The sequence below is a fragment of the Sus scrofa genome, chromosome 5 (genome assembly GCF_054392235.1).
Source record: "Sus scrofa isolate SSC_HxYL_T2T_F1_AM1 chromosome 5, Sscrofa_HxYL_maternal_Yorkshire_Landrace_v2.0, whole genome shotgun sequence".
NCBI classification, from domain to species: Eukaryota; Metazoa; Chordata; class Mammalia; order Artiodactyla; family Suidae; genus Sus; species Sus scrofa.
In genome coordinates this window covers 58,730,281-58,744,394 of record NC_139387.1, presented here as the reverse complement: position 1 = coordinate 58,744,394, position 14,114 = coordinate 58,730,281, and the positions used below count along the sequence as shown (strand labels likewise).

The 14,114-nt window shown below is 41.8% G+C and overlaps 1 protein-coding gene across 2 annotated transcripts; it reads left to right on the top strand.

The window, feature by feature from the left end:
* Positions 1-2,267: 2,267 nt before the first annotated feature.
* SPX (spexin hormone) lies at positions 2,268-10,856 on the top strand. 2 transcript variants are annotated; one of them, XM_005655664.4, is made up of 6 exons: positions 2,268-2,440; positions 2,854-2,934; positions 3,147-3,204; positions 3,669-3,731; positions 4,959-5,042; positions 9,494-10,856. In XM_005655664.4, the coding sequence occupies exons 1-6, from the start codon at positions 2,435-2,437 to the stop codon at positions 9,556-9,558; spliced, it is 357 nt and encodes a 118-aa protein (XP_005655721.1). In that variant the 5' UTR covers positions 2,268-2,434; the 3' UTR covers positions 9,559-10,856. The 2 variants fall into 2 exon arrangements, with proteins under 2 accessions (XP_005655721.1, XP_013843803.1); XM_013988349.3 differs by lacking the exon at positions 3,669-3,731 and having other exon boundaries at positions 2,326-2,440.
* The last annotated feature ends 3,258 nt before the right edge of the window (positions 10,857-14,114 follow it).

Sequence of the window (14,114 nt, the reverse complement as noted above, 5' to 3'; positions counted from 1 at the left end):
AGAGTTTTCTAGTAGCGTCTTTAGGATTTTCTAGGTATAGTATCAAGTATCGTGTCATCTGCAAACACTGATAGTTTTACTTCTTCCTTTCCAATTTGGATTCTTTTTATTCATTTTTTCTTCTCTGATTGCCGTGGCTAGGACTTCCAAAACTATGTTGAATAGCAGTGGTGAGAGTGGGCATCCTTATCTTGGTTCTGATCTTAGCAGGAATTCTTTCGTCTTTTCATTATTGAGAATGATGTTAGCTCTGCGTTTGTCATATATGGGCTTTATTATGTTGAGGTAGGTTCCTTCTATGCCCACTTTCTGGAGGATCTTTATCAGGAATGGGTGTTGAATTTTGTCAAAAGCTTTTTCTGCATCTATTGAGAGGATCATATGGTTTTTTATTCTTCAGTTTGTTAATGTGGTGTATCCCACTGATTGATTTGGGGATACTGAAGAAACCTTGCAACCATGAGATAAATCCCATTTGATCATGGTGGATGATCCTTTTAATGTATTGCTGGATTTGGTTTCCTAGTATTTTGTTGAGGATTTTTGTGTCTATGTTCATCAATGATATTGACCTATAATTTTCTGGTTTTGGTAGTATGTTTATCTGGTTTGGGTATCATGGCTCGCAGGCCTGTCTCTTCCTCTCTTTAACTCCACTCACATCCTAAGCTTTCTTTCAATCCCTAATCCTGCCTTAATATTCTTAGAATTCTCACAAAATAAAAAAGAAAAAGAAATAAAATAACTTAAAAATAATAAAAATTCTTAGAATTCTCAAAATTCTTAAATCTGATCATTCCTTCCCCAGTCTCCTTTTTCTTTTTACGGCCTCACCTGTGGCATATGGAAGTTCATGGGCAAGGGTCAAATCAGAGCTGCAGCTGCTGGTCTACACCACAGCCACAGAAATACCAGATCTAAGCAGCGCCTGTGACCTACACCACGGCTTGCAGCGACACTGGATCCTTAACCCACAGAGAAAATCTAGGAATCAAACCTTCATGTGATGGACACTATATTGGGTTCTTAACCCACTGAGCCAGAACGGGAATTCCCATTCATCCCTTTAGAAGAAATCTATAGGCTGGTGATCTCTTTGCTGAGTGCCACAGAGTTTTGCATCTGCAAGTGCCTACTTGACCCTTCTCCTTGGATGTCTAATATAATTTTAATTTCAATAGGTACAGATAAAACTCTCAATTTCCCTCTCTTAATTCGTTCCTTGTGAAGTGTCTCCAATCTCAATAAATAGCTTCATAGTCACCCGTGTTTAAACCAAAAATCTACAAATCTGACTTGATTTATTTTTCTTAAACTCTCATATTCCATTTATCCACAAGTCCATATTTTCTACTTCTAACATGCATCCCAAATTCATTACAGCTCTTTATTCCCTGAAAGGACTTCTCTTGCCTAAGTCATCATCTTTTGCTTATAACCAAGTTCCCCCATTTGAACTGATGCACATCTTCCTCTCCAACCTCAATTCACAGTGCTCTCCTCTGTCATCCATTCAGCTTTGGCTCTGCTGGTCTCCTTCTTGTTCCTCAAGCAAGCTAAACTCTTTGCCATCCCAAGAGTTTGCTTTTTTGCTTCTGCCTGGAATGCCTGCAATACTAAATCCCACGCAGTTTATCCCAGGTCTGACTCCACCTTATCCTTCCAGACTCCCTTTGATTTTTAACTTCCTAGAGCCTATCTTATCACATCATTTTACTTATTTTCCTTTATAAAGCTTAAATATTATATTTAAAATTCTGTAATTACCAGTTTAGAGTGTTTCTCCCCTGACTAGAAGATAAACATGACCAAACCAGAGGTCTGTCTTTTTCATACATGGCTGTGTCCCTTGAACTAAAGGGAAGACGGATACACTGTAGGCATTCCATAAATGTTTGTTAAAAAATTGAATGGCTAATTAAGTGAATGACTGATGTCAAATCCACTGAGATTCTCTAACCTTTTCATTTCTACCCAAATGATTCATCTTTAGTCATCAGTGATAACTTGATAGCTAGTTCCCGAAGACGAGTTTTCTTACTTTCTTCATTTACTTTTGATTCTGCCTGGAGTTGTTAATCACTTTCTTTAATAATAATAATGTAGTAGTGGTAGTACTAGCAATGCCTTGGGAAGCTAGTAGGAAAAGGAAGGCTATGATGCTAATATATTCAAAATTATTTCCTGGCTGATGTGGGCAGTAACTGGTGTTTACCCATCAATCTTTCCTCTGCTTCTTGCAACTGAATCTCCCTGGAGGAGTCATCAGATCCTCTCAATCTTGAAGACTGACATGAAGTCCCTGTAGACACTCTCATTCAAGGGAAGAAAAGGAGGAGTCCTTGACACTAAGATTTAAAAGCCCCACCCTCAGAACAAGATCAGAAATTTCACAGGTAAATCTATAGGTATTGCTGTTTCCATAAAGGAGAACATGAAGGTAAGTAAAGTTTATTAACTTGAGGGTTTTTTTTAGCTATTTTATAAAAAGCTGTATAGCTTTTTACCTATTTTATTTTATGTTTAATAAGTGTTTCAGGGACTAAAGAGTAGTTAAACATTATGCCTTTAAAATATCACAATCATTTAATTCCGCTAAGAAAAAGATGCACTTATTCACCCCAGTCCTCATTTGGGTTAAATAATGAAAATTATGTATTTCTTAAATAATTTTTTAAAATAACTCTTTGCAGATTATCTAGAAGATAAACTGGGAAACCCCCCCCTTTCCCCCACACACTGAGTGCTGAAACTGAACACAGCAAAAAGTAAGGGGTTTGTAATTGTCCAGGCACCAAGGAGGGAAGCAGACAATCCTATAGGCACAGAGATGACTTTGATCTTTTCCTGTAGGGATTCAGAAGTCTGGTGGTAACAACCTTGGCTCTTTTCCTGGTATTTTCTTTCATGGGACATTCCAGCAGTGCTCCACAGGTAGTCAAATGTGAAAATTGGGGCTCCTCTACTAGCTTTGTGACCCCTTCCTTCCTCCTTCCCTATGCCTTCTTTTCCTTCTCTCTTCTTCTTCTTTTCCTTCTCTTTCTTTTCCCTCCCTTCCTCCCTCTGCCGCCCGCCCCACCCCCCCATACAGAGAGGGTTGAGCAGCAGCGTCTTACTAACTGCTTTGCTCTTCTCCCGGGTTGTAGAGACTCTTTGAGAGAAGAAACTGGACTCCTCAAGCTATGCTCTACCTGAAGGGTGCACGTACGTACGAAATTCTCTGCTCTTCCGAGAGCAGTAAAGGGGATCTTAGGGGTGCTTGAATTTGTGGACTAGATGGCAGAGTTGAGGGGAGAGAATGGAGTTTGTTCCCAAAAATAATCGAGGTCATTCGGGTCTCAGTTAATCTTTGGAAAAGGACGAGGGAAAGAAAGGGAGGCAGTGAAAGGGGCGGGGGAGAATTCTGTTCGATAGCGATCCTCCACCCTAAATCAGAAGGCTGATAGGTCCCAAAGGAAGCTGGGGTTTCCGGGTACACCCCGCCCGGGCTGATAAGCGAGACCCGGGGGCACTGGGCGGCCCCGGGGCGAGAGGCGCGCGGACCTTCCCCGCGGTCTCCTCCATCATCAGCGCCGGGCACCGGAACCACGGCAGCTCAGGCGCGCACCGGACCAGGGGCCCGGATCGCCGGGCCAGGAGGGAGATGAGCCGGTATCTCTCCTTGGCAGAGGGGCGCCGCTTCATCTCCAACCAGAGCCGGAGGAAAGACCTCTCCGACCGGCCGCCGCCCGGTGAGTGCCCGGGAGCCAGGGGTCAGTGGCGAACGACGGCGGCGCTAGAGGGGAGGGCGCGCTCCGCCTCCGGAAAGGCGGGCTCCCGGGCGGCCCCGGGGAGAAACAGCCCGCCCAGACCCGCAGGCCGCGGGCGGTACGGGTCGTTGTGCCCGGCACTGATGGGTGTCCCGTGGCAGGAGCCCGGGTCCCGTTCCAGGGCGTCTGGACGGGTATGAGAGCTGCGAGGCCGCGCCTAGAAATGTGCCTCCAGTTTACGGCAGGATCTTTACAAGGTTTCTCTTAAACGCTGTTGTTGCCAACATTATTGTTATTAAAATAGAGATTTGTCTAAAAACGTCAGACATCTCTATTATATTACTAAAAAGAACTATCAAGAGGTTCAAAATCAGAAATAGTTAAGAAGACATGGCTTTTACGAGAAGAGCCAGGGGACTGTTCTTTTTCATAATAAACCTTTCCATGTTGTTGGCTTTAAAAAAAATCAAATACGCTCATTTTGATAAACATTCAAGACTGAAATGCTAAAAATACCAGGTCTACTCATTTTGAAAAATACCAAACATTGTGTTGGGCACATGGTAAGGCTTATCAAAGTTTTGTTCACCTTCTTCAAGCCTGCAGGGTAATTAACCTTATTTACTTTAGAATGGCAAGGTTTATTTTCCCCACTTCAGCAGCTTCTAAATTAAAGCTCATGGTTTATGTTGAATCAGAACCTTTTGTCTTCTGTCAACCTAGATTTGAAATAGTTGTGAATATTTTGCAGATACTCCTTTAGTCAAATAATTGCTTTACACGTGGCCAAGAATGCAGGTTATTATCTCAAACTGCTTCAGAAGGAACAAGAGAAGACATAGTCCAGGCTTCAGGAAGAAGGCCATCTAAACCTTTCTGCCCAAACATCCCATTTTAAGCTCTGAGGGGCAAATTTCTCATGGGTTCTTTATCTTAATCCTCCTTTCTTTCATGAAATTCTCTGTAGTACATGGTTTAAATTCTCTAGTCCCTGTAATACACATTATAACCAAATGTAAGTTATGTCTAAGGGAAATGCGAAATATATCAGTTTACAAAAATGATTCTGGTAAGGGGGGGTGCTCTTTGCTGAGGAATCAAAAAGCTGTTTCGCAAAGGTTTTTCTACTACTATAGAATCCTGGAATAGGATTTATCTATATGAATATTAAAATGCTAATAGAATCTCTGTATATTTTTGTTTCTTCAGAAAGACGAAGCCCAAATTCCCAACTACTAACTCTTCCAGAGGCAGTAGCTGTGCTATTGGCTTCCTTGAAGAAACCCCAAGAAGGTACAAGTATAGTGACCTCTTTTAACTGCAGGACAGAAGCTTTGAGTGCTTTGGGGATTCTGTGTTGAGTACAACAGAGTTGCTTTTATTTATTCAGGTTTTTAAAAATAATTAACACTGCCCACCCCACCAGAAGTTCACAGAGATGGTTATTATTTAAAGAGTAGCATAGAGTTCCTGTTGTGGTGCAGAGGAAACAAATCTGATTAGTATCCATGAGGGTGCAGGTTCGATCCCTGGCCTTGCTCAGTGGGTTAAGGATCTGGCATCGCAGTGAGCTGTGGTGTAAGTTACTCTGACCCTTCATGGCAGTGGCTGTGGTGTAGGCTGGCAGCTGTAGCTCAGATTGGACCCCTAGCATATGGGAACTTCCATATGCTGCAGGTGTGACCCTAAGAAAGCAAAAAAAAAAAAAAAAAACCCAAAAACAAACAAAAAACAGCTATAATGATGCCATATTTATGGCATAATTTCAATGTTAAAATGTATTCAAATAATACAGTGAGTGGTCTGGTGGTCAAAAGATAGGTTGCTGGCCTGGTACTCTGACACTTGTGCTAATGGAGAAAACCTATTGCTCTCTGCCTGGTATTGGGTGGGCCACATGGATGGGAAAGAGAGCAGGAGGTACTTTCTGCCTTCAAGCTATGGCTTTGTTGTGGGGAGAAAAAAAGCTATGAGTAAATAGAAGAGAGTAGGATAAAGAGGTTTTTTGAACTTGGAGCAGGGCCAGGGATGATTTGGTTGAGTAAAAGGGATTATAAGGCTTCATTCAGCAAATATGCATTTCCGCCTGCTATGTTCCAGGCACTGTGACAAGTAGCGTAGAAAGCAGATAAAGCAAAAGCAAGAATGAGAATGGCCTTTGCCAGAAAAGGGAGGGTGAACAGTCGGTGGACTAGCAGAATGTGAGAGTCATGTTCATGCTAGAGCTATAACTACAACTACTACCACCTCTAGCTAATAACTATGAAGGTTTTGCTATAATGCAATGGTTCAGATACTGTTCTAAACACTTGATATGAGGAGCTCCTGTTGTGGCTCAGTGAGTTAAGAACCTGACATAATGTCCATGAGGATGCAGATTCAATCCCTGGCCTTGCTCAATCGGTTAAGGATCTGGTGTTGCCACAACCTGTGGCATAGGTCACAGATGCAGCCCTGATCCGGTGTGGCTGTGGCTGTGACCTGTGGCTGCAGTTCTGATTCCACCCGTATCCCAGGAACTTCCATCTGCCACACACGTATGAGGCTGTAAAAGGTTAATTAATTAATTAAACACTTGGTATGTATTAATATATTTATAATCCGTAATAAATGGATTACCTCCTAGGGTAGTACCATTATCATCCGCACTTTACAGATGAGGAAATAAGAGACACAGACTGAGTAACTTGCCCACTGTCATATAGCAAGTAATTATCAGAACTGGGATGAAGAACAGGATGTAACTTATTCTTTGTCTGAGCATCAATCAGATGGTCTATGGATTTTCAACAGAGAGATGACATGGTGAAGGAAGATGAAACAGTAAGAGCAGCAACAGTAACTACAATATGGAACCATCTTCTGTGTGTCAGATATTAATACTGATCTTTATAGCTGAGGAAACTGAACCTTCCTGAGGTGTATATATTTTCCCAAGCTCACACAGGAAGACCAGATATGGGGAGTTTAACTCAGAGCTGTGGGACTCTGAAGCTTTTTCAGCTGTGCCCTGCCACATCTCAAATTGACTGGGTTGAAGAGGAATGCCTGTGGCGGGGGCGGGGGGGGGGTTGTCAGTGAGAAACTAAGGCAGTAATTCAGGAATGAAGTGATGAGGTCCAGTTAGTCAGTGGGACTGGAAGCTCAGTCCTAAGGAAGAACAGATAACATGGAGTAACTATTTCCTAAATGTGTAAAAGAGAATCCAGCATCAAGCACATTTTTAAAGTGTTGTGTGTGATAGTTTAAAATGGTGCTGGAGTTCCCTTGTGGTACATGACCAAAAAAATTTTTTTAATTAAAAATAAATATAATGGTGATGCTGATAAAGGGTGCAAATTCCTGGGGATATCATTAAGGTTCAGTTGGAGGTGACGGGGACATTTCAGTGGATAAAGGTGTCTAGATCACTGGTTTTCTGCTCTCCCTATGTGAACTGGTTCCATCAGAGTTCACTGGAGAACTTGCTGAAAATACAGATTTCTTGGCCTTAGGTCCAGAGGTTCTGATTCTATAGTACTTGAGTGTGGCCCCAGAATCTGTATCCTTAAGTTCCCCCACATTATCCTGATGATTCAGGTTTGGGAAGAACTGGAAATTCAGAGTCATTTAATAAAGGTTGAAAGCATGAAAACGGAAATCTCTCCTAGGCCTCAGATACAGTGGGAGAAGGGCAAATAGTAAAAAATTTGCCTTGGAGAATAGCCAGAGATCAAGGGAAAGAGGGAAAATCCTCTCAGTGAAGGGACATTAAAAGGGGCAGGCAGAAAGGTAACAGAACCAGAATAAGACTCTCCCAGAAGTCAAGGATAGACAAGTTTCAAAAAAAAAAAAAGAGTAATTAGAAGCATCAAACATGGCAGAATGCTTCATACAGAAATCAAAGTAGAAAATGCTGAGTACAGAAATCAAAGGGGAAAGAAGATTGTGTAGAATAGGAGGATTAAATCACAGTTTGCACTTCTTTCCCTCAGCCCCTGGCCAGTCATATGATTTGTGACTGCCATGCCTGTTCTGAAACCATGTTTAGAGATAATTTTGGGGAAGAAAGTAAGTTAAGAGAAAGTGGATGCTAGCTGGTATGGCTCTCAGAACTCTTGCAATGAAAAGGCGAGAAAGAGACAATCATGGGTAGAAGATGCTGCCTCCAAGGCGATCTTTCTAAATTTGACATTTGGCCCTCTTACAGATTTTTCAAGTCAGTGGAAGGACAGCACTGGTGGGGGCTGGGTGATAATCGAGCTTTAGAATTGATGCTGGGAAGATGTGCAGAGCCAGAAAGGAAAGTGAGCTGGAGTGGAGAAGAGAGAGCTAAAATTTTTTTTGGGGGGGGGGCGGGGTGTGCACTGGCAGCACGTAGAAGTTCCTGAGCCAGGGATCGAACCCGTGCCTCAGCAGCAACAAGGAGCACAGTAATAACAATGCCAGATCCTCAACCCACTGAGCCAGGAGGGAACTCCTGGGAGAGCTAATTTTAAAGAGGAGAGGGATCGTCATTCAGAACTTTACAGAAGGTTGTGACTATATGTTTCCATTTCAGGGTTTTTTTTTTTTTTTTTGGAAAATAAATTCAAGTTTTTAACCATTGAAGTTTCTGACGTTCCCAAGTGGCTCATCTCTAAAGATAAAATGAGGAAACAAAATTTTATTAGTCTGAAGTGATGGAAAAGATTTGGATTTTCCCATATGACAGATTAATCACTAGCCATCTTTAATCTTTTTATTGTGAAAAAGTTCTTAGGTATCATTTGAACTTATTTTATGTAGTGCATTCTTATTTTATGGAGTGGATTGTTATTTTAGTGGAGGATATACAGGGATGGTTTCTTTCTTGCTGAATTCTTTTTCCCCTCCCATATTTTTAAAAATTTGCAGCTGTGCCTGCAGCCTGCGGAAGTTCCCTGGCAAGGGATCAAACTTAAGCCACAGTAGTAACCCACACCACAGCAGTGACAACACCAGATCTTTAACTACTAGGCCACCAGGGAACTCCTTACTTCCCTTCAAACGGATCAGCTGACTTTCTGCCAGATTTCAAAATCTGCCAGCAATTCAGGTTAGAATATAACTCAGATATTCCAATTATGTTATAACTAACTGGGGGAAGTGGTTTTCTCTAGAGATAAGCTTAGAGAATATCAGAAGCAGCATTTTGCCTCTGACGACTTCTCCCTTCCCCATTGTGAGTTTTAACCCTTTGACCCATTTTCAATCCCAGGAAGCTTCTGTCATCTCAGTCTGCTCTCCCCACCCAGAGATAATTCTTCCTGCTCTAAAGTTTTGCAATTCCATCCAGCTAACAAGTTTCACTTCTTTTTGTCTTACTTCCGCCCCAGGCCCAGCTCAGCTAATAAGAGAATATGTGCAAATGTGTTCCCCTCTCATCTCTCCCAATTCAAATGCATTTTAACTGGAAATATAGAAACAGTACCTTGATGCAAGTGAATGATTCTATGGGTGGGTGTCTTAGACACGAGGTATATTGAAAGCAAGTCATGTGGCCTTTGCAGCTTTCTATCAAACACACTCATTATAGTTTCATTCGCTGTGGAGATTCACATGCCAGATGTGAATTCAATCAAATCAAAATCCAATTTTTTTGTTTATTTCAGTAGCAGAGTGCATGACTTGGCATAACGTAGGGGGGGTCCATGTTTATTCCCTGAGGTTCTCTTCACCTTATCTTTTCTTCTTGTAAAACGCAGGCTGTGTGTTGACTTTATGTAATTTTTTTTTTCTTACAGCTGGAGAAGAAAACTTCGATCAAACCAGGTTCCTAGAAGACAGTCTGCTAAACTGGAGAAAATAGACCAGATTCCATTCAATTTCAGTTCTATGCTTGTTGAACACATGAATTATGTGAAAAAAGTCTATGGCCACCTTTTACCTCCTTTGTGATTTTAGGGACATGTGCTGCCAGTTTTATCCTTCCGGAAGCAAAAGCGATGTCCTGTTCTTAGTGAGCCCATTGTTCCTCCATTGCTTCAGATCCTGTTTAGATCTCCCTGTGTCTTACGCTCGAATTTTTTGGCGCATTTTTAATTGTAAGGCTGAAGACTCTTTAGAGGGTTCTTCTGTTTTTGATCTAACCATTCTTAGTGGATGGTGTTTTCTTTCTGTTAGCTACCTGCATTGTCTTGTTACTCAGTGGTGAATCCCTCTCCTTTTCCCCTTTTCCCCACCTCCAAAGAGGGTGAGGCGAGGAAGCCGGCAAGATGGGAAAGTGTAGAATGTGATTCTCCTTGAGTTCATCCAGGAGAGCTAAGTTATGAAGGGTAGGGTGAGCCGATGCCTAGGAAGAAACCCGGTGATCAGACCCTGCAGTGTGGTTCCTGAGAGAAGGGACCACTGGGGAGGCTGGAGCTGAAGGTTCTATAGCTGCCAAAGCTCCACTTTACGCTTTCTGGGGATCTCCTTGAATTCAGTTTAGAAATATGGACCTAAAAGTTACTAGGAAATAAGCAAATGGAGACACACTCCGCTCTTGGGTACATTGTGCAAAAGAAACCAGTTTTTTAGAGGTAACCCATTTGCCATGGCTAAACAAACTTAAAGACTGCTTATTGTAGTTGACTAGAACTCTAGGCTTTCTTTGGCATAAAAACATAACATAAAATGCACCCTGATAATGTAAGTACAGGGTAACATGCCTAATTTATTCTTTTTTTTTAAGTCAACTAGGGTTCAGTACTATCTGAAAAATAAAATACATGCACATATGCATGCGTATACACACACACAGATACACCCCTACAGTGAGCACATAGTATTTTTATTTGGAATTACAATTTTATTTGGAATTACAATTATAATTTGAATAATGTTAGTTATTTTTGACTTGAGAATTGTTACTGATAAATGTCATAGGTGTAAAGTATTAATTCTTATTTTTATTATATAGGTATTATTAGCTAAAAAATATCATTATGTGAACATCTCTGTAACTTGAAATTACAATTTTACTGTGTTAAGTAGCCAAAACCGGGCTTATAAGATTTGCTTGTATCCCATTTCATAATTGAATAATGAAACTCTATTCAAGTTTATATAACATTGATCTCTGCCAAAAAATAATATGCTAGCATTAAAAAAATCTATGTGGCATTATAATAGGCTCCTGTCATTAATTTAAAGTGGATTTTCTAGACAGTGTATATGTCCAGTTTATTGAGAATTATTTACTTACCTGACATAGACTTGTACATATTGGCTAATTAAATATTATGTCTATTTCAGGACACTTTTACAATCTACCTTATGGAGGTTGTCTTCTCAAAGCTAACTAGAAAAATCTCAGTTATTTCACACTGAAACAGTTTTTAAAAGCTGTCTAAATAACCAATAGCTGGAGTTCCTACAATGGGCTAAGAATCCAACTCTGTGGATGCCTAGCCTGGGAACTTCCATATGCTGCAGGTGCAGCCCTAAAAAAACAAACAAACAAAAGAATCTGACTCTGGTGGCTCCAGCAGGGGAGGAGTTCCCATTATGGCTCAAGGATAAATGATCCGACTAGTATCCATGAGGACACATGTTCTATCCCTGGCCTCTCTCAGTGGGTTAAGGATCCAGTGTTGTGGTGAGTTGTGGTGTAGGTCGCAGATGCAGCTCAGACCCAGCATTGCTGTGGCTGTGGTGTAGGCCAGCAGCTGTGGCTCCAATTCAACCCCTAGCCTGGGAATTTCCATGTGCTGTGGGTGGAGCCCTAAAAAGACAAAAAAAAAAAACAAAAAACAAACAAAAAAAAAACCAACTCTGGTGGCTCCAGTAGGGGTGGTTAGATCCCTGGACCTCCCAGTGGGTTAAAGCATCTGGCATTGCCACAGCTTCAGCTCAGGTCACAGCCGCAGCTTGGATCCCTGGCCAAGCAACTTCCATATGCTGCAGGTACCCCCTTAAAAAATAAAGAGAAAATAATAACCAATAGCTGTTCAAATCTGATCAGCTCCAGGTATTAGAAGTACTTGAATTTCTTGAACACTTTCTGCCATACCGATGTGCTGATTAACACAATGGTTGCATAAAGATCCCTGTGCCCAGTTTGCCATAGCTTTCTTTTCTTTTTTCTTTTCTTTTTTTTTTTTTTTTCCGTCTTTTTGCTATTTCTTTGGGCCACTCCCGCGGCATATGGAGGTTCCCAGGCTAGGGGTTGAATCGGAGCTGTAGCCACCGGCCTACGCCAGAGCCACAGCAACGCGGGATCCGAGCCGCGTCTGCAACCTACACCACAGCTCACGGCAATGCCGGATCCTTAACCCACTGGGCAAGGGCAGGGACCGAACCCGCAACCTCATGGTTCCTGGTCGGATTCGTTAACCGCTGCACCACGACGGGAACTCCTGCCATAGCTTTCTATCAATCCTGGAATGTCTTTGCAATTCTCCTTATTTCTATCTTTTTCAAAACTTAAATGAATAAGTGATCAGTGGTCAAACGCTTTCACATTATATGTGTGGTATTTTAAAATTAAAATTGGGGAGTTCCCTGGTGGCCTAGCAGTTAAAGATCTGGCATTGTCACAGCTGTAGCAGGGGTTCAATCCCTGGCCAGGGAACTTCGCATTGCATGGGATGTGGCCTAAATAAATAAAGTAAAATTGGAAAATATCTGCCTCCAGGGCATGTCCATATGCTTAGAACCCTCCACCTCCAGGTTGGACATGCAACCATTTCCACACTGTTGCAGTTGCTCTTCCCCGTTTTGCCTCTATATCCTGCCTCACCTGTGGCTACGTGGCCTCCAGCTACAACTACTCTGCTTCCCTGGGTTTCCCCAATGGATGCTTCCTCTGCCCCAACACCACCATTGTGATTCTGAGAGAGGGGAGATGGTGAGGGGTCCTGACATGTTAAAACCAGCCTCCAACTAGCATTTCTTTGTTACCTGGTCATGAGAAATGAAAGTCTATGTCCTATCAACCTTGAGCTACATTATTTTACTCTGGCCTCAGGAGAAAGAGGAGTTGGGAATGCAACTTGTTGGTTTCCTCCTACTGGACTGTAAGTTCCTCTAGGAAACATTCACATCTAATTTGATTTGATCCTTACAACCACAATGTGAAGAGGGCAACTGTATCTCCCACACTTAAATTTAGGCTTATCCTAGGAAGACTCTTTCAATCTCCTCAAATACCTTTTTGGGTTTTTTTTTTTTTTTTTCAATCTCCTCAAACACTATTCCATAGCCACAGCAACACCAAATCTGACCTACACCGCAGCTTGCAGCAAGGCCAATCCTTAACCCACTGAGCAAGACCAAGAATCAAACCCGTATCCTCACGGAAATGTCAGTCCTTAACCCACTAAGCCACAATGGAAACTCCTCCTCAAATACATTTTACAAATCCCTCTTCTGAGATGTCCTTGTGTCCCAGAAAACTATTAGTATAATACTTCTAATATTTTCTATTTCCATTTGTAGATATACAGCCAGCTCTGTTCACCCTAGCTCTTAACAGGAAAGGAAGGGTAGTACAAGTCCCAAAAGAAGTCTTGCTGTCAGCTGATCAAGCACACACAGTTGTCTATATTTCCTGTCCTTCAACTTATGGATACATATATTCTTTTTGTTTGTTTTGTTTTATACATACATTCTTTTCATCTGGAGGTGGGGCATATAGAGGTTTCCAGGCCAGGGACTGAACCCTCACCACTGCAGTGACTACATTGGATTCTTAACCCACTGAGCCACAAGGGAATTGCCATACATTCTTTTTTTTTTTTTTTTTTTCTTTTTAGGGCCACACCAGTGGCATATGGAAATTCCCAGGCTGAGGGCTGAATTGGAGCTACAGCCGCCCAGCCTAAACCACAGCCACAGAAACATGCATCTGTGATCTACACCACAGCTCATGGCAATGCTGGATTCATGACCCACTGAGCGAGGCCAGGAATTGAACCCACATCCTCATGGATACTGATAGGATTCACCTCCTCTGTGCCACAACGGGAACTCCCCATAAATTCTTTAAAAGCATCATTTTTTTTGTATCTCTATTTTTCTCAATAAAACCATTCATTTATGCAACTACTGTGTATAAGGTGCTGTGCTAGACAGAGTCATCTGACAGTCCTCTTAGTTGTTCCTCATCGGGCTTTGTCAGTCTCAGAGAAAGGACAACTGAGTAACTGGGGCCAGCGGATGAAGTCAGGTGGCAGAAGCTGTCTGAATAGAGGACCAAGTTCAGGGTAGAAACTGATTCCTACACATACAAGGCAAAACCAAGTGATACTCATTTCTAATCAAGGAACTATTCTTTCATTAAAAAAAACCTTGAATTTTAAAGCTTTGTATTGAGAAGTTATAGCTTCTGTATATAGCGTATGCTTACAGTAGCAATGGATCAACTAATTACCAATCAAGAGT

Excerpts from the sequence above, each read along its gene's own strand:
- SPX (XM_005655664.4), top strand. Across the intron at positions 2,935-3,146 it reads ATTCCAGCAGTGCTCCACAG|AGACTCTTTGAGAGAAGAAA; the intron begins GTAGTCAAATGT and ends CCCGGGTTGTAG. Across the intron at positions 3,205-3,668 it reads GCTCTACCTGAAGGGTGCAC|AGGGGCGCCGCTTCATCTCC; the intron begins GTACGTACGAAA and ends TCTCCTTGGCAG.